The sequence below is a fragment of the Ornithodoros turicata genome, chromosome 2 (genome assembly GCF_037126465.1).
Source record: "Ornithodoros turicata isolate Travis chromosome 2, ASM3712646v1, whole genome shotgun sequence".
NCBI classification, from domain to species: Eukaryota; Metazoa; Arthropoda; class Arachnida; order Ixodida; family Argasidae; genus Ornithodoros; species Ornithodoros turicata.
In genome coordinates, this window is record NC_088202.1 from 43,224,532 (window position 1) to 43,243,642 (window position 19,111).

Genomic DNA, 19,111 nt, shown 5'->3' on the forward strand with positions numbered 1-19,111 from the left:
AGGACGAGCGGAAGTGTCACTGATATTAGTTTGTGGCGTGGCAGCTGCGCAGCTCCACGCGGCCACCTTCGTACTTCCGTTTTGTTGTTTTCATTTCCGACATATATTTTCGGTTTCATAGTACTTCAGCCAGTTGTTTGTGTGACTCCGTAATAGTATTATTGTAAAGCACTGAAGAGCAAACTGAACAGTAGGGGAGACCGAGGAGAGTTGCCACATTTTTTTTATGTCCCACTTTTCTGTGACGAAAGTACGTATGCCGTGCTGTTGAAACCAGTGCTGGAGTTGAGTGAGATCTGTTGGCTACACATAGTAAGCAGGAATTGGGTGAAAGTAATAGTATACAAAAATCAATCCGCGTGCAGGTTGTCAAGTGTGACAATATGCCCCGTAAGCGGACATGTTATCACACAGGGTGGGTCAAGTTGTCTCATGTGCGTTCTCCTACGTCCACACTACATCATCGAAAGCCGCGAACGCGTGGAACTCCTTCACCGCTTTTACGGCTTTCGCGACCGTCTCGTCCACACTGTGCTCCGAATGCCGGCACGGCACTACTGTCCTCCGCTTCAAAAACTGATCCGTTTCATTCTTCGAACTGTACTCAAGCTCCGAACATGTAATACGTATAATGCCGTTGTGATGATAACAATTGCAAAACACGTATTTTTTGTGTTTTATTCAGCAACCAAAGCGACGCGAGCAGACGGCCAGTCGTCTCCACGTGACTCCACACACTCGATACACTTACTTCATCGTCTTTTCTCGGCTGCTGCTATGATGCGGTCTTCATATCTACGCTTCTGCTCATCTTGCGTTTCCTATCGTACAACATTTAGCGCTACATTGGAGCCTTGATTATAATTTCGTAGACCAGGCTGCACATCCGCCATGTTTGTAGTCCACGGCGCTCCTCTTCTTTCCCAGCATTCTCGTTCATGGAGAGCGGTGATTGGCCCACACTCGCGACTTTACCGGCGCTCACGGCAAACGTAAAGCAATTTCAACATTTCAACTCTCGCGTCGCGTTGTTCGGCGCCTTCGTGGCTTTCCCGTCTCTCGCGTATTGCTGCGTGTAGATGTGACAGGTTCCCCAGCATTTCCGTCGTTCGCGACGTTCGGTGCTGTAGTGTGGACGTAGCATAAAGCAGCTGCAAATGGCAATGTATATTCAAAACAAACTAAACTAGAAGGAAATAACTTATCTTAACGCTTGCATGTTGTGCAAAGTACAAGACAGTCCTACCTGACGAGCGGAAACGTCATGGGCTCACTGTGAGCATCCCGTGCAGTGAACTAGCAGTTCTCCTGTCTCGCTCCTGCTGTAATGTGCATTCAGTGCTGAGGACAAAACTAGTCTTCTCCTGTGCTTGCTGGAGGCGTCTGTAGTGGCACAGAAGCTTTACATGAAGCAATGAACTTTCCGTTGTTGTTCGAGACATATGGATCCATATGTCAATTTATGATCTGCCTCGAGGCAGGCCATAAATTGACAATGTCTCCCCGAGATGCCCTTTATGACACTTTTCACTAATCAGAAGAACTCAAACATATTTTAAAGGCCAGTAAACACTGCGGCCTAGTAGGCGTTGGTTATATAGGTCCGCATTACGCAAGTAAGACGTGAACGAAAATACTGCACAGTCCCTGTGGTCTACTTAGCTGCGTAAAAGCCATGAAGCTGTCCGTTGCGGGCATGGTTTCTGGTATCAATCGCCTTGCCAGTTCAGAGGGCATGGCAACTTACCCCACCAGAGATTGGGCAAACTACCCCTACATGACCCACAGTGCTTTCACGTCACCAGTGGTACTCAGATGATAACCCGCGAAAATATTGTCAAGCGATTAATAAATATTACGGTCATGCGCGTCGGTTAGAGCTTTTGCATATACGAGTCCTTACAAAATTTGAAATTATACGCAAATATGTTTCCAGAATTTCGTCCGTCGTTGCTATCTGCACTTCGATGGAATTCCCGAAGTTGTGTTTGTCTTTCGACATTGCTATTTTACGTCCCCCTGCACAGGCTCCGTCTCAATGTAGCCTTAACTCCCCAATTCAAGTACCGGATCGGATACTGTGACAGCAGCCTATGCTCCAAATGTGGCGTCGTAGCGAACATTGAGCACGTCCTGACAGAATGTGAGCTCTACGAAAGGGAGAGGCGGCAACTCTGTGCTCAATTGAGTACTGCTAGCCGACAGACGTTCAACCTGGCTCCAATTCTGGGCCCATGTCAGAGTCATGTGCAACAGCCTCGATGTCTCCTGATGTTCTTGGAGTTCCTCTTGGCTACCGGTTTGCTCCAGACGCTGCAGAGTCCTACTCTGTATCTCAATGTCCATTGGTGCTTCTTTCATGTGTGTGTGTATTTTTCTTTCTTCACCTTTCTTTTTGTGGCGTAGCGCAGCGCAACCAGTGGAGGAGAGCTCAATTGTTGTACTTCCACATAACTTTAGCTTCATTCTCATATCTGACACCTAATGTTTCGCGTGTAATGGGGTAGTGTACTGCTCTTCAGTGCTGAATCACCCCAGGTCATGGTCACGATTTATTTGTTGTTCGACATTGCTCTGGTGTAGCGCCTTGTGGCAGTGCACCCTTGAAACCCTTGTATCAGTACTATATGAACTCTTCACTATGCCAGAGAGAGAAAACATCGACACTGTGTAAAAATATTTCTTCTTCCGCCGCAGACATCAACAGTTTACGCTGCAATTGTTACAACATAGAGAGGACATTTTTTCCTCCGTTGTCCCACTTATGCGTCCATCCGCCGTCAATTTTAAAAGGGCTCTAAAATGAAATGCAACCACCATGTTGTTATGTACCACCAGGTAGAGCTTGACCTCGTGATGACACACACAAGCCGTCACGTCTCAATCCTTCATATTTTTCATCATAACGAATTTCAAAGACTGATAATTTCGCGGTGGCAGCATCCACAGGGATCCGCCACGGGAAACATTGGTGGCCGCCGCGGATTAGCGATAGCCATCACGTGATATTGAAGTACTACGTAACGCATTTGAGACAGGTCCCAAACTACTAGAGCGCGAATAAATATTCACTAAAAACTGCCGAAGTATGCATGCAGCTATGCACTGAAAATCTTAGAAATATGCAGTAAAATTCATCGATATATGCGATGTTTCTCATTGTTCTTGGTACGAAAGCAATGCACCGAATGCCCATTTAAAAGACTGAGTAATTGAATACCAAGGTAAAATAAACCCGCATTCGTTCTAAAGTGCAAAGTTGGGGTAGTTTGCTATGACATAGCTAGTGAAAGCTGCCAAGGGACGACGACAGACGAAAGAATGGGACAACACAACAGAAACAGCTCACCTGAAAAATTTACTACGAGGCAACAAACAAAGCAAGACATACATACACTGTGAAAAAAAAGGGTGGCGTCACGACACCCTTAAGGGAGTAAATGGCTTGTCCCAAGGAACACTCCCTTTTGGAGTAAAAGTTACACCCCGTAAGGGGAGTAACATGCTACTCCATTTGTGGGGTGTAACCGTGACACCCATTGCAGTAGCTGTATCAACACCAAGAAAGGGGGTCAGGCCAACACCTGCAGATGTTGTCCTGACGACCTCCTTCGGTATGGTCCAAAGGGAGTTCCCTTAATACCGGGTAAGGTATGAACACTGCCTCCTCTGTGGGAGCACACTCTGAGAAACAATGGTGTCGTCACAACTCCTTTAGGGGAGTAAATGGTTTGTCCCGTAGAACACTTCCCTTTGGAGTAAAACTTAAACCCTCCACCTGCTTTGTAATTATCTGTGAAATTTCTTATTCCGGAATATCTGTGCAGCCGCTTATAAGCAACTCGCCATAGTACATACTCGATGGGGATGGGAAAAGTTGTGCATAAAAGAGGAAGGGAAGGGTTATGACAGTGTACAAAAGGTAGGGCGGAGGGGGATGATATATCCATCTAAATTCGGTAGTCCGACCGAACAACTCACTAGAAAAAACGTCGATGATGTCGATGATGATGAGAAAAAAAGTATGATGACGTCATCAACCGTGAACCGATTAGAACGGGAAGGCGACCCGTGGGAGCCAAAACATTCAAACGGCCTTCGTTCTGCAGCACCACAAAGAATACTTGCGCCACAGATATAAATCATGTTAGCTGAAGGCTTTGCGTTCGTGATTGCAGCGTAAACGCAGGCTAGCTGGTGGACGAAACCCACGACGAAACAAGCCTGAGCATGGGCAACACGAAAAACACGAACATACACATGTGTTCGTGTTTTTTCGTGTTGCCCATGCTCAGGCTTGTTTCGTCATGGATGGCCTTGCGTTCGGCACTGCATCATGCCGATTAAAATGCGAACGGCGCCCGTCTTCGTAACGGTAATGTGGCGAAGGTGAAGTACGGCCCATCGCCATGCACGCAATGGAGGATGGAGCAGGCACGGTACCGGCTGAACACCGCACCTCACCGCCACCGAGACGTGGAAAATATTCGATTCTCACCAGAAGATTCGCGAAAGACGACCCAACGCCGTCCCGAAACCAGCGAAGCCATCCATGAGAAAAGAGGAATAAAGCTCTCGCACCTGAACATTTGTCAAAATATGCACTTTTCAGGCACGTTCGTTCATGCACGAAATATGCCGCAACTTGCAAAACACACATACCCTTCTGATCGGTTCCAAACCAAGACCAAAAGTGTTTGACCGCGACCCCAAGAGAATAGCAGGAAAGACATCACTTATGCGTAAGAGTTTGCATTGCATCATTGAATTTTATTTATACATACATCTTTACGCATTTTTGATTCAATCTACTTACGTTACGTGATTTAAAAGTTCATACCGGCAGCCGTCTGCTACGAAGAAGCGGTTCTACCACTCTCCTGGCCAATCGCTTCTGCCAGCAACCATTTATGCAGGCCTGAGCCTTCCCGACATGCCTCTCTCCATGCAGATGGGATTGGTAAAAGTGGGCGAAAAATCCGTCGTTTTTCGTCTGTCACCAGTGATATCCGTTCCAATCCAATCAATCAGTTTCTCCAAAATGGTGGCACCCAGCAAATAAAGGTGAGGTATAAGTATGGATGGCCCGCAATAATAGGGAACTGTATTTCGTGCGGTCATTGGCTAGATACTTCAAAAAGTGGGTGGAGCCTCAGGTATATGCAGGTCCCATTAATTGCGAGACTCTCTTTTAATACACGGCACTGGAATATCGCAGGGCCATATATGAAAAGGGAGTCTCGCCATTGGGAGGAGTCCCAAAAGGAGGCTCGACCTGTCAATCAGAGTTCCGCGCCTCTGATTGGTTTGCTTGTTACCAGGGGGGTCGCCATGACACCAAACTGCCACCTAAAATAGCGACGAAAACAAACACGGTGAAGCGGGAATGTCGTGACAAAAAATGTTCACAAACTACTCTGATTTTACGCTGCAGGTGTACATCCTCATATAAGTTTCTCGAAAACCAGTTTCAACTAATGGTGCGCTATCGATATCTAACCGAAAATAACACGTTTTGTCGTCGGTGTTAGGCCTAGTGAGCACGGCGATCAAAACGAGATAACAGAAACGGCACTGTGCTGTGCAATTTTGGATTTAATTACTGAATCTTATGGATATAAACATTCTTGCCTTTTTTATTCCAACTATTCACGTATAGATAAGTTAAAAAATCGTACCGACGACAGCATGTGTACCAGCAGGTGGTTCTGCCGGCAGCGGTACAAAGACGGAAGCAGACGACAATTCCCGACGTGCCTTGCGCAGCCTAGGTGGCGTTCATCAAATTTGCACCAAAAATCCACTAGTTTTGGAGATCGCGAGGGGTATCCATTTCAATCCCATCCAATCCACTTGCCACCCAAAATGGTGCGGCCACGTGGGTGCGGCCCATGTTGGATAGGGGGACAAATAGTGAGGATAGGTTGATTGATAGTGCCCCATATTTCAAGACGCCATTGGTCAGAAAACTGAAAAAGTCAGGGAGGTCGGACTCGCTCAGGGAAGCGTGGCCACAGGGGAGCTGCCATCCGTTGGTCATGGAAGGCGTTGCTTTCCGTTGGCTGCTTCATTCCGCTAAACTTGACGCGCTCGTTTTCCTAAATCCATCACTTGCTATCTAAATTCGCCGTACTATGTGTGTATTTCATATGTATTTGTTGAACAAATAAGCAATGAATATTTTCCCACAACGTCACTTGCCTGTGTGCTGTCGTTCGTTCGTCACTTTATTATCAGGAAACTCAACAAATCAGAGCATGGAATGGCCGGTGGTTTCGTTTTTGCCATTTCCGGTTCCCGTTGGTTCGCAGAGCAGCATGAAGATGGCGGTTAACTGTGTGTATTCATCTTTGGATTACTGTTGTCTTCGGAAATACATGCCTACATTCGTTATGATGGGTAACGATTTATTGATTTCGCTCACAAAGCATACAAACGCCACTTCAACACATCATAGGCGGTAAAGAAGTTCATCCGTGTCGGTGGAAAGCAAAGGTAATTCCGCAGGTAATCTCCCAGATAAAACATGATTCATGTTTGATATGACAACGTTTATCTTGTGATACCGATAGCACTACTCAATTCTGCACGCATCTAAAAGGTTCGTACGTACTCAACGCAATTACACGGCGTGCTTCGCGTCCTTCGCCGGATGTCGTTCCCTCCATCATATGCCTCCATTGGCCAGTTTTTCCGTTTGTTATCCCACGTGACTGCGCCGGGTTGGCAACAAACGGATCAGGGGCCCTATCCTCGTCAAAACTAATCGACCTCGATTACTTTACGTCACAAGCTGTAGGGCGGGGCTGCCACGAAATACTCCGCCCTTAGATCCCGCCCATTTCAACTGAAATTTATACCTAGTTTTCCTTCGCAGCCTCTCGGCCCTAATCTCGGACTGTGACCCTACGTTATTTTGACGTAACAATGACGTAAAAGATTAGTTTCAAAGGTGAAAAGTAATGTAGAGAAAGAGGGTCGATTACTTTGAGCGGCGACGGGTTTCGTGATGGGTCCGCATGTGCGTTTCCATTTATTGTGTTGTATAAAGTCTGTATGTGCTCGTCACAACAAAAAAATTCATTTTTCTTCGTTTTTGTTTAATAATGATAGAAAAGCACCGCTGCACAACGCGCTTCACCTGGTAACACACAGTTCATCTGCGCGGATCGCCGCCTCGTATGCGTGAGAGTGGCGCACTTTTCGAAGCGTCGTCAGAGGCACCATAAAATCAATGTTCTTGCAACATAGCGGTGTGCACACAAAAAACTCATCAAAGTTCAGTTTGTTGAGCGAGTAAAACTATCAACACTCATTTGCGGTACCATTACCACCCCCACAGCTCACGAGCAAAAGAAGCATAAATGCCACTTATCATTTCGCATATCGAGCACACGAACACACAGAAAAATATATAAAAAAGCTCATAAATAAAGCTGAAGATTTAAAGCACAAACCGATTTCTCATAAACGCGTTTACGGCTCGCGCCACACTGCCCGTTCGATCCTTTGAATGATCCTTTGCGGATGGCGCCATCAGCGCCATCTCCCGGGCACATACCACATTATAAATGCCAAGTACAATGACGGTGTCACACAAACATTGCAGTCTTGCACACCTGTACGTCATGAAAAATGACAAAGACAAACAGCAAAAAAGGAAATTACGAGCGTGCTTTTCCGCGGATTTTCCACGAAATTCAGTTTTACGCCGGTAGAGTTTTCCGTTTCCGACACCAAAGAACCGAAGCAACAAGGCAGGGCGGGCAGATCACAGGTGGGGCCTCCGAATTCTCAGGAGGAAACACCGATAAGGCGGGTCGCTTTCCAAGATATCGCGTTTGGCCATTGGTTGATAAATGGTGTCAACCACTTTTAATATTCACGCCTTTTTCGATTGTGCACCAATGACAGAAGAGATTTAAAGTAATCTAGGTCGATTACTTTGACCAGGATAGGGCCCCAGCTCTGCTGTAGTTAGGGGCAGAAATTCGTCCACTAACACTGTCCATGACCAACGGATGGCTGAGCCCGGGCGGTCACGCTCGGGGATAGGAGAATCCCATTGACGGCGCGCCAAGTACGTTCTATAGAGTCTTCCTATATTAATTCTATGGAAAAAGTGGATGGAGCTTCAGGTATAGGCATGACCCATTAATGGTCAGACTCCCTCTTAATATACGGCACTAGAATATCGGCACGATGTGCGCCCCGGTCGTCTGCTCCTCTGCCATTACCCTCGGTCCCGGCGTGAGTAGAGTGACCATATAAGATGAAACATCTGAACTGAGAGCGCAAGATACACGGACAAAGAACGGAGAAACAGACAGGACGGGCGCTAACTTCCAACTAGGTTTATTGAAGAAAATGAGCAAGAAAGCATAAACCCCCCCACAGAACACGTGTCACATTCTGGGCGCACCGGTTCTGAGCACACCGGTTCTGAGGAAGATCAGTTCCTTTTCGGTTAGAGATACAGAAGGTGTGCTAACGCATACATCTTGATGGTTATTTATCTTTTCTGCTTCTATTATTTCCCTTGTTAGTTTGGTCTTGTTTCTTGCGATGATATGGCAATCTCGATAGATGGGTTCACATCCATGAGTGTTACAATGATAAGCCAACCACCCCTCTTTTTTCTTGTTGTTCACATGGTTCCGGTGTTCGCGCAAGCGATCATTAATACATCGCCCTGTTTGGCCTATATAACATTTTCCACAAGTGAGTGGTAACTTATACACCACTCCTTCATCACAGGGAACAAAGGGATTTCTGTGCTTGGTACTGCATGTGTGCGTAGCCTGGGGACAACTCAACTTACTGAGCTTACTTAGCTTTTCTGGGGCCGAGAAGACAACCCTTGCTCCTGCCCTTTCACCAATCTTTTTTAGGCGGTGCGAGGTGTTATACAGGTAGGGAATGACAACTACTCTCCCTCTGTCGGGGTCGGGTGCCGTCAGTTGATTAGGGCCATGAGCTCGAATTTGCCTGAGCAAGGCTTCAGCTACAGATACCACAACATGCGTTGGGTAACCTGCTCTATGCAACCTCTCGGTTTGTCGTTGAAGACACTCTGCCATTTGATGCGGGCAAGACTTCTGCAACACATTACGTAGGCAGTACTTGACAATCCCTCTTTTAACTAACTTTGAATGCGCAGACTCGTAAGGAAGGAGTGGTTTGTTTGCTCGCGGGCAGTACGCCCAACACATATGGTCTTGATTGAAGGTGAGAGTAATGTCCAAAAACTTGATAGAACTGTTAACTGGCAACTCATGTGTAAGCGCTAATGGGCTCAAGAAAGTTTGAACCTTGGATGTCATGTTCAGTGCTTGGGACTCAGGGTTGGTAACATTCCCTCTGATGACTAACAGATAGTCATCTACAAAACGGAACGTTTTTATGACACCCTCACTATGTAGAATACTTGACATGGACTTATCTACATCTGCCAACAAGAGATCACTGAGCACTGGGGCTATGCAAGATCCGATACAAACTCCTTTCTTCTGTAGAAACGGTTTCCCATCCCAGTGAATGTATGTGGATTTCAGATACATAATTAGAAGCTGTACAAAGCCTGAAGCACATAAGCCAGCTGGGTTCTGAAAAGCGACAATCCCAAAGCGGTCAATGTTAGCTTCAACACAAGAAATCAGCATGTCATGGGGGAGGGAGTAATACAAATCTTTGATGTCTACAGAAAAGGCATAAAGCTTACCCTCAGACTGAGAGCGAGCAAAATCAAGAACTTCTTCCGAGTTTTTAACAAGAAAAGGATCCTCGATATCAAGAAGTTTTAGCTTCTCCTGGAGAAACAAGCCAAGAGCTTTCTGCCAAGTACCCCTCTCTGATAGTATTACCCTAAACGGCATCTCGGGCTTGTGAGTCTTGGCACTAAAAAATACATCCAAAAAGTCTTTCGATGCGTTCGAAATACTCTTCAAAACGTTTTTTAGCTCATGTTGCTGGCAAAACTGTACAGCATTCTTTTTTAGGCGTGATATGGAGACTTCTCTGTGACAATTAAATACAGAGTTTATGGCACTATCACCTTTCTCTTTGAACAAGTCTTTGGAGAAGAGTGCGAAACCTCCTTCTTTGTCAGCTGGTATAACAGAAAGGGCATGTTGCTGAAGAAAGTCCCTAGTGCGCTTTACTGGTTGCTTCTTTGTGCCGATCTGAGGCCTTGATAGGGCATCAACCCCTTCGGAGATGCAACGCTCATTTTCAGAGTCCAACACTTGCCTTGAGACTTGGTGTACCAGCGTGAGAAGTTCATGCGTGAAAGCTGTGAAAGTCGCTTGGTATAGCCTGCTGTGTGCAAGACCTCGCATCCAGTCGTTTTCTACGGATGTGTGGTTTACGTTGTAGCGGGATGTACCAACCACGCATCTTCGCTGGCGAAGCGCACATTGCAGCTGGCCACGACCTGCCAGCTGGCTAGCCTAAATACTAGCGTTCTCAACAGATGACGCGCGAGTCGCCAGGGCTCCAGGCTAAGTGGCGCAAGCTACCACCCGTTCCAAAGGTGGTGGTGATGGTGGTGGTGAAAGGGCTCGCCGTTCCAAAGGGTAAAGTCACAGTATCCATCCATCCATCCAATGCCCGCAGTTGGAGTCCGCAAATTTTGCTTGGCGCAGAAATCCTTGAAATTCGATTGATCGAAAAATGCTCAACGTGCAGCAGAGCCGTTACGTATATGAAGCGTCCAAGTTACGAGTTTTCAGAAGAGCACACAGTTTCTGTAGGTTTACCATTCCCTTTACAGTCCCTTTCATTTGTCCCTCCCGTTTTTTTTTCGTTCCCTTATCACTGTCTACAACTTTTGTTTCCTCTTTTGGCCACACCGCAGACGCCACCGCTCCACCAGCCGTCTTCCATGCAGTTGTACCACTTATCTCATCAACTTATTTTTTATTTCATTCTTCACCCTTCGTCATCCCATTGATCCGTGGCCCTTTGTTTTGTGCCACACCAAGAAGTAGAGAAAGAAGAGAGGACAACATGTGCCACTGAAGGTAGCCGCGCGCAGAGCACGCGCACATACACAGCTCTCGGAACGCAACGTTCCAGACGTCGCAGCAGGGACCAGGTAAGCGATTTTGCCCACTGTTTCTGGCTTCGATTATTGCAATAGAAGTTGCAGGAGACGACAACGTTATCAAAGGCAAATGCATGCCGTTGGCGCATGTACACCTCCGTTCGGTACCCGCTGTTGAGCATGTAGTTTCATGATAGCAACCCAGGGGTTCTCAGCCGCAGGGGTAATTTCCCACTGCGGTGGAATTTGCGGGTGACGTGGGGGAATGGCATTCGCATCCGATCGAACCTTTGCGTGCTCTCTACCTAGGCCCGGTTTCACCAACGCCGATTAATACTTGAATCGAGATCAACGGTCCCTTATCTTGAATTTAACGCTTAACTGTGCTTCACTAAAGGGCGTTATTGTTACTGAAACATTCTCCACGTCACCAACTAACGCTTGCCAAAAAGAATTGAGCGTTAACTAAGTTTTAGCAACGCTTTATCTCGGTTCAAAGTTAACCAACGTTGGTGAAACCGGGCCCTAGTATATCATTCATAGAAAATCTCACAAGGAATGCCTCGACGGTGTGTCCTGACGGCTCCTAGGTGCGCACGTCACTGGAAGGGCTATCTAGCAGCAAGGTCCCGTGCAACAGACAAAACTCAAGAAGCTCGGTATAAACAATCAAATACAAAGTTTTTTATGTACGTATTACATTTTGAACTGGGTCTAGCCAGGAACGCCTCGGCCAGGAGGCTCGCCCAATCACCGTGTACAGCGCCGCTGGCAGCAGTGACCCAACTAAAGTTCCGTGACAGTCGCTCCTCCAACCTACATGCACGCTACCCTTAAGGCTGGAACGCCTCGGCCAGGGGCGCGCTCAATCACCGTGTACAAATTAATTAGCTAAATGGTAGCTCTGTTGTACTTTCTAGCAGGCTAGGTGGCGTATGCTACCACCCGATACAGAGGAAAGGCCGTTATCCATCCATCCCGCAGCGCCGCTGGCGGCAGTGACCCAACTAAAGTCTCGTGACAGTCGTTCCTCCTACCTACAGGCGCACTAGCCTATTGCTTAGTATAGGGTTTATTCACATGACGTCATCCGCAGGAGAGCACCACCGTCTCTAGCAGATTGGCCGCCATAATATAGGTCCTCGGGTTCTGACTGTATGCCTTCACCCACATGATCACATCGCATTCACCGTACATTTGCCGTTTCGAAGTTACTGTACGGTGTGAATGTTAGTTGTACCGCAATCCAAGTTATTTCCATCTTTTCAAACGTTAATAGTCCTCCAAAAATAGCATATGGCAGTGAACGAAAACCGGAACCATACTGCGAGAGACCTACATCATGGCGGCGATTTTGCATTTTCGAAGCTAGTGCCCTCTGGATGGGTGACGTCAGTGAATACACTCAAGGGGAATATAACGCTTCGATGAGTGGCAAAAAGGGTGCAGGCAGCAAGAAAGGCTGACACTGGACTAACCCAAGACATTGAATCCATCCAGACAGGGAAACGAGCATGAAGAGCTTCAAGGCCATCATCCTGGTAGCTGTGTTGGTTTTGGCTGCACTCCAGAGCGAGTCAGTTTCAGCCCACTGGACCGGTTGCCAGTATTTCAACTGCACCCTCAGAACCCCTGTGAGTCATTGTGAAATCCCCTGCAGCTATCCCCTGGTGCCCGTCATCCAATGATGCAAAAATCGTTACCGCCTAAACGTCGACCCCGACAACTTCCTCACTCTAGTTCTCGTTGTCCTTTGCAGGTACGTCCACGCGACCTGGTTAGTTTCCTGGAGGCATATACAATTGGAAGCTGGCATGATTGCTTCAACTGCACATTCTACAAGAACGTGTATGACTCTCAGCTCGCTCAGCTGTACTCAGTCTGAAAATACGAGCACCAGAGCTTTTTTAAATAAATTCTTTTTTGTGCAACTTGTCCACTCATCTCTTAATTGACTACAACCTTCCAAGTATCAACACTTAGGTTCTAGAGTAAAGGTAAGATATTCTGATCAGAAACCCGCTGCCTTGGACTCGAGGTCTCCATGTATAAGAACGGGCGTTCCGATGAACGTATGTACAGTTAAATCTACATGTGCTGTGTGGCAGCAGAAAAGCTTTCTTCCAGGCTGGTGAGCTCTATACACACTGAAGACTAATATTGGAGCCACGTTAGCATCGCGGATGGCATCCCACGCAGAGACTGCGGGGGGGGGGGGGGATTTACGAGTGTTCGAATCCGGGCGCCGGCTGTGTTGTCTGGGTTTTTTCCGTAGGTTTTCCTCGGACCGGGGGACCCCCACCCACCCTGCGATAATCGTGACATTGCCCGCCTACGGCGAGCAGTTCCTCCGTCACCACCTCAGTCTTCATGCGCGTTCCCCAGAGTGACAATTCATAAATATTACCCGTTCTTTCGCGAGTCTCACTCCCGTCGGTTCCATGGGGGGTACCCAGTACAAGCAAATTGATGCCCAAGTACAGTTGGTGGTCTGATTTTGCTCGTGTTTGTAGAGGACAATAACAAATTGACGTAGCATAAGTGAACTTGGAAAAGCAAAATCCCATTTCAAATTTATTTACATTTCACAACAGAAGGTATCGCAACACACAAGAACTTACGTACAACGAAACGGTAGTGGGACTTATTCACATCACTGCGCACACTGTACATGTACCGTCTGTCTCATTGCCACCTGAACGTGTATTATCGCCCGAGTGCACACCATTAGCATAACATTCGCTACAGATTCCTGAGCACCTAACGCCCTTTCTTATCTTTTTACGGCAAATTTCGCTACAGGATCGTCTGACCAAGTCCACATCACCGACGCGGCTGCATTGTACCCTTACAACGTGATCACAGGGCGAAAGAGCATTTACCATAACCAGACATTCTTTTTGGCAAGGCTCACCGCACAGCCCCGTGCACTGATGGTCACAGGGTAGCAGTTCCTTGCATGGTTGCCCACAAGTGGTGTATGTGTGGTATCTGTCAATGACATGGCACCTCTTCTGGCAGGTATGGCCGCATGGAAGCCTCGCCTCGCACGGTATGTCGCACCCTCCACCAGATACGTCGTCGAAGTCCCTGGCACATGACATATTAGTCACCTTATTAGGATGAATTTGGCAGCGCAACTGGAGAGAACCACCAATGCTGTTTTCTTCTTCGAGTACTTTGCGCACGTCTTTCCAAATGGGAAATTGACTTGCTAAGTAGTCGACATTACCAATGGCATAGAGCCCCACGCCAGCTGAAGACATTGCGTAGTAATGAGACAGGATTGCGTCGTTTTGCTCGCGAAGGTTCGTCACAGGATAAGAAGCTGCGAAAGACAATAGCACAATTGTGGTCACCTTCATCGGAGCAGTGGGCATCGCGCTTACTGCGATGGGTGCGGGTGATTCCATGAGGGATTCAATAAGTCTAGCTTGTTCAATGCTGCTCGCGAATACCTGGATGTCATTCGGTTGATATCCTTGAAACAGCAGGTGTTTCGAAAGCGAAACCAAGAACTCTGCTTCGAATGTGCTGGCAATCAAGATATTTTTCTCGTAAGAGAGGTTGTGGGTGGCAAAGTGAAGGTTTTGTGATACACCCAGAACCGGAGGAGGAGCTGAATGGTATTCTAGCCTGGAAGTCAATTTCTTCTTTTTGAACGACTCAAGAACGGCTGACGTACTTGGGCCGTAGCGATGTTGGCCGAGTAGTATGTTACATTGTGTTCCTTGTTCCACAAGACGCTCAAAGAGGGAAACAAAATCTTTGCCTTTCTGACGGATGATTTCTCTGTCCGATACCAGCACCAAATGTCGGGGGTTTAGCATGACCAACGGTAGGAGGAAAACTTCAGGAATGCTCCTAGCTTCAGCCAGTATAGCGATATGCGGTGTGCTCCCTCGTAACGCTTTCCATACCTTTGGAAGAGCTGACACTGTGCATCCAACTACCGAAGCTCCTTTTAAAGCTTCATGAACAAGAGCCTCTTGAACCTCATTCTGCAACTCCACAAGAAATTTGAAACGCTCCATGAGCATTCCAAGCTTGGCAGTCAACTTTTCGATGTATCTACTTTGCCAATAGCTGTACAGGCGATACCTACTTTCCATGTCAAGTGCCCAAACATCGTTTATGTGGCGAACATCATCGTCTGTCAGATCTTTTAGGCACGGCGACCCATACCTCGATGACACCTCAATGTTATCCGTCTGCAGCCAGAAGCTGATTATGTTTCCCCGTGCGTTTGAGGTACTGAAGAATAGGCTTCTATAATGTTGATCTGTCATTGCACACTTTATCTCATTCTCAGACAGCAAAGCTGTTGGAACCATTCGGATTCTGTCCTGTTCCAGGGCAATTCGTGTCTTTAGTTCACCAGCTTCTTTCTTATGCTCCTGGTGAAGCGCGTGAAGAACAGATGCTGAATCTTGCCGATTCTTCTGCTTCAGAACAAATGGCTTTATCATGTCGTCTTCGGAGTCGTCAACGCAAACCACGTCTTTGCAGTCTTCGAGTACCAATGTCAAAAGTGCTTCGAGAACTTCACTTCTTAAAGCTACAAGGAGCATACGGCCCTGGCTTGGGCAGACCTCACGGTTTTCCCGAATAATACGAAGCACACACTGGATAAGATACGCCTTGCCAGAACCCGGCATGCCTTCGATGAGAGCTAAGTCTTGCGACATGACGGAATGGAAAGCATCGTACTGATGCGAATCTAGAGTGGACTCGTTGAACGGTGGCCAGCTGCGGTCTTTAAGGGGGTGCACAAAAGTACGTTTGTTGAACAAGCTCGTCATGTCAAACACAGTGTTGTGGTCAACATAGTTAGGAGGCGAAGGACATGGTTGCTTGTCTATGAGATATCGGGAGAAAGGAATGCGCTTATCACTTACATCAAACTGTCTTATCAAGTCAAATACTGCTTTGTGGTCTTTGTAGAACAGCGGCGTCTCGAACATGACCAGTCCCCTGGACGATGCAACCGCTTCGACTGGCTTCACTTCCAAAAACGACACAACAATATGACCTCGCTCGCTGTCATCAGAGCTCTTCCAGAGTACGGTTCCAAGCAGTATGTTATGAAAATTATCATTGCTTATGCATACCATACAACCGGGTCGTAGTTGTGTTCCTGAAGCTTGATCTCCTGGCACATAGAGTACCTTGTGGCCCACGCCATGCGATGTACATACCACCTGACCTATCCTCACACCTGAATATAGAGGAACGGCTGCTGCCTCACCAGAAGAAGTAAACGTTTGCATTTGTCGCAGGGTCCTCACGAGAGGCAACATGAACTGACAACGAAGGGACATAATCTGAAATTTTACATAGTCTGCTGACGAAGTAACCTCACTAGCCAATGCATCTCCGTCGCAGTTGAACTCACTGATGTCACGGCTGGTGATTAGTTCTTCTAGAATGGCGCTCGATTTATTGTCACTGTCACCATTGCCTGTGTACGCGTCCAACAGTCTCTCGTACCCTCGCAAATCATTTTGAGTAGCTCCAGCGAGTTGTATTCCTGTCCTTTCCACACTGTGCACGACGTTGAGATCTATGGTTCTGCCTTCCTGCAGACCTATATTCACAATGTCCAGCAAAGTCGACGTGATTGCAAACACTCTTGTCTTCTCCTCATCTGTCAACAACTTCGCTGTTTTTTCCAGCATAGCAGCCAAGGGTGCAACACAGTGGTTCCAGAACAAGTGCGTTCTCATCCTGCAGAGAATTTGTTGTTGGACATGCTGAAGAAATGTGTCACTTGACGTGACTGTGGCCAACAGGTGACGAACGTGATGATCGTGCTCGCATGTGCACGCTCTTCCAAGGACACGTAAAAGCACAGTCAGAGATGGTCCATCCTGTGCGGCAGTGTCCAGGAGAACATCGAGCTCGTCGCGACAGAGGACCAATGTGAAGACCACTTCGGAGGGAGGCGCATCGAGTAAAGACAATAGGTTGCCCATACTGACGATGCTGTGTTCTTGTCTGCATGATAACGCGTCGACATCCACGGACCTGTCTCCTTTTGTAAGCGTGTAGCGGTTCCGACTGATGCGACTGCACTTCTGAGTGTAGGGAACGGGACATTCCCCACCTTCTGCGTAGCTGCGACCAGTACCATCGTCTTCGTCCTGGCTTATGTGTGCTCGTGATATATCATAGCTCTCCCTCGTAGGAAACTCGTCCCCAGACCTGTACCTCTGCATCCTGCGAGAAATCATGCATTGTACTTGAGTTTTAACCGTGCTGTTATGCCCGCACGGTTTCAACAACAGGAATATGGACGGATCGTTCTATACGTTAAAAGTGTTCGTTCGAAAAGATTTCGTTCGTTTGTTTGTTTATTATATGTCCAAGGCCCTCACTTGAGGGCATTACAGAACGGACCGTTGACTATTACGTCCATGACCATGACCATGAACGGACGTCGTTGTTTCACAAGGTTGTTTCACAGTCGTTGTTTCATTATTTCACAAGGGCTTTTTCGACCATAATATGAAAATGATATTTAGCTGCTTGCCTTTCAGATGGGCAAGTGCACCATGGTAGTCTCGTACGACAACCTGGGCGATGAAAAGGAGAAGCTGTAGGGGTGTCAGGCAATACGCGCTCTTCAAAGAATCAGCAACTCTACTTCTCGTCCATCTTCACCTCTTGCGTTCGACCGTAAAGATAAGAAGTGCAAGTGAGATGCCGTGTGGATTAGTCACACTCATCACTCCAAATTATTAACGGAAATATTACTTCCCTGATGAAACGACAAGTGTCTCGACCAGAGTTCGTTCTTTATGCTCTGCACATGATTTGCTCAAATCGAACATATCTGAACTGCAGATTCAGCATTTACACATGATGATGCAACATATGATATGATTACAACGAAACTTTAGTGGTGTAAAGATAACAATGAAACGTGCACGAACTTGAACAGAGCATATGGCGGATTACCATTAATTTCCAAATGGAAATACTTGCTCCTTTGCAGTTGAATAGTGATGGGTATAACGCGAGCAAGTCATATAAACATGTTCGGCGTAACAGGCGGATCCTCAAACAGGGTGCGGATAAACCAGCTGGTGTCGTGCAACGGGATAAAACTGTTACAGGCCCTAGTTAATTTTCCAGCAAGTCAACATTACCTGCGAAAATTTTGACGTGAAGACACTCATCAGGAAATTATGGCGGAGCTGTCTTCTTTCTCTTCTTCATCGTGAACGGTGATGCTATGTGCTCTACTATGTGCGATGACGTTCTCAGCTAAACTTGTGCAACTAAAGTGCCGCTACGAACTGAAGAAAATGATATTGATTTAATTTCGTATTATAAATCAACTTCCATTAAAGACTCAGTCGCAATATACAAATTGAAATGACGTCAGTGAACACTACGCGCATCTCGAATTTTCGCGTGCGAATTTTCGAAAGAACCCGCAAATGTTTCAGATTCTCCAAGAGTAGGCGACGTCACCGGGAGCTCTGGCGTGTGTCTCCTAGCAACAGCGCGCGTCTCCGCTCTTCGCCCCACGTATGATGAGCTGGAATGCTGCCAGCCACAAGGGCGAAATACATCCGCCATTTTTGTAGCCACCCTCAATCAGTTGTTTGTGGCAAAGTAACCGTCTGGTTTTGGTCACACGCCTTTCGCGACGTCATTTTTAGGTCATGTGACTTTGTTTGTATGCCGTTTTAGCGCTTTCAGATGTGTTCCCGTCGGCATGAAACAATGAGCTGATTGTATTATTCTGTGAATTGTGCAGTTCTTCTTACAAGACCATCTTTGAGGCGTCTCATGTGCAAAGCTACGTGTTTTACTGTGAGGACATGGGATAAAACTAATTACCGATATCGAAAGCTACAAAACGACGCAAAGAAATAGCAAACGCGTTGTTTACACTTTCGCCTTGTGTTCGCCTTCGTTTGCACTTCCGGTTTGGCCGCCATGGACGCGGCCATCTTTATGGTCACGTGCACGTAAACGTCGCAATCACGCATGACCAAGACTTGTCCAGAATGCATTGCAATCGTCTACGGACCGGTATATTGTAGGGCATCCCCG

The 19,111-nt window shown here is 47.0% G+C and overlaps 1 protein-coding gene and 1 long non-coding RNA gene across 2 annotated transcripts; one reads left to right on the plus strand and one right to left on the minus strand.

The window, feature by feature from the left end:
• The first annotated feature begins 10,952 nt into the window (after positions 1-10,952).
• Positions 10,953-12,979, plus strand: LOC135383398 (uncharacterized). The gene is made up of 3 exons (XR_010419849.1): positions 10,953-11,095; positions 12,545-12,678; positions 12,804-12,979. It is a non-coding gene; the product is annotated as an uncharacterized LOC135383398 (long non-coding RNA).
• Positions 12,980-13,605: 626 nt separating this feature from the next.
• On the minus strand, positions 13,606-18,222 carry LOC135385336 (NFX1-type zinc finger-containing protein 1-like). Its single transcript, XM_064614607.1, has 3 exons — positions 18,196-18,222; positions 17,577-17,619; positions 13,606-17,263 (listed from the first exon to the last, which is right to left on the minus strand). Exon 3 carries the CDS (start codon positions 17,260-17,262, stop codon positions 13,693-13,695), a length of 3,570 nt encoding a protein of 1,189 aa, XP_064470677.1. The 5' UTR covers position 17,263; positions 17,577-17,619; positions 18,196-18,222; the 3' UTR covers positions 13,606-13,692.
• Between the last annotated feature and the right edge of the window lie 889 nt (positions 18,223-19,111).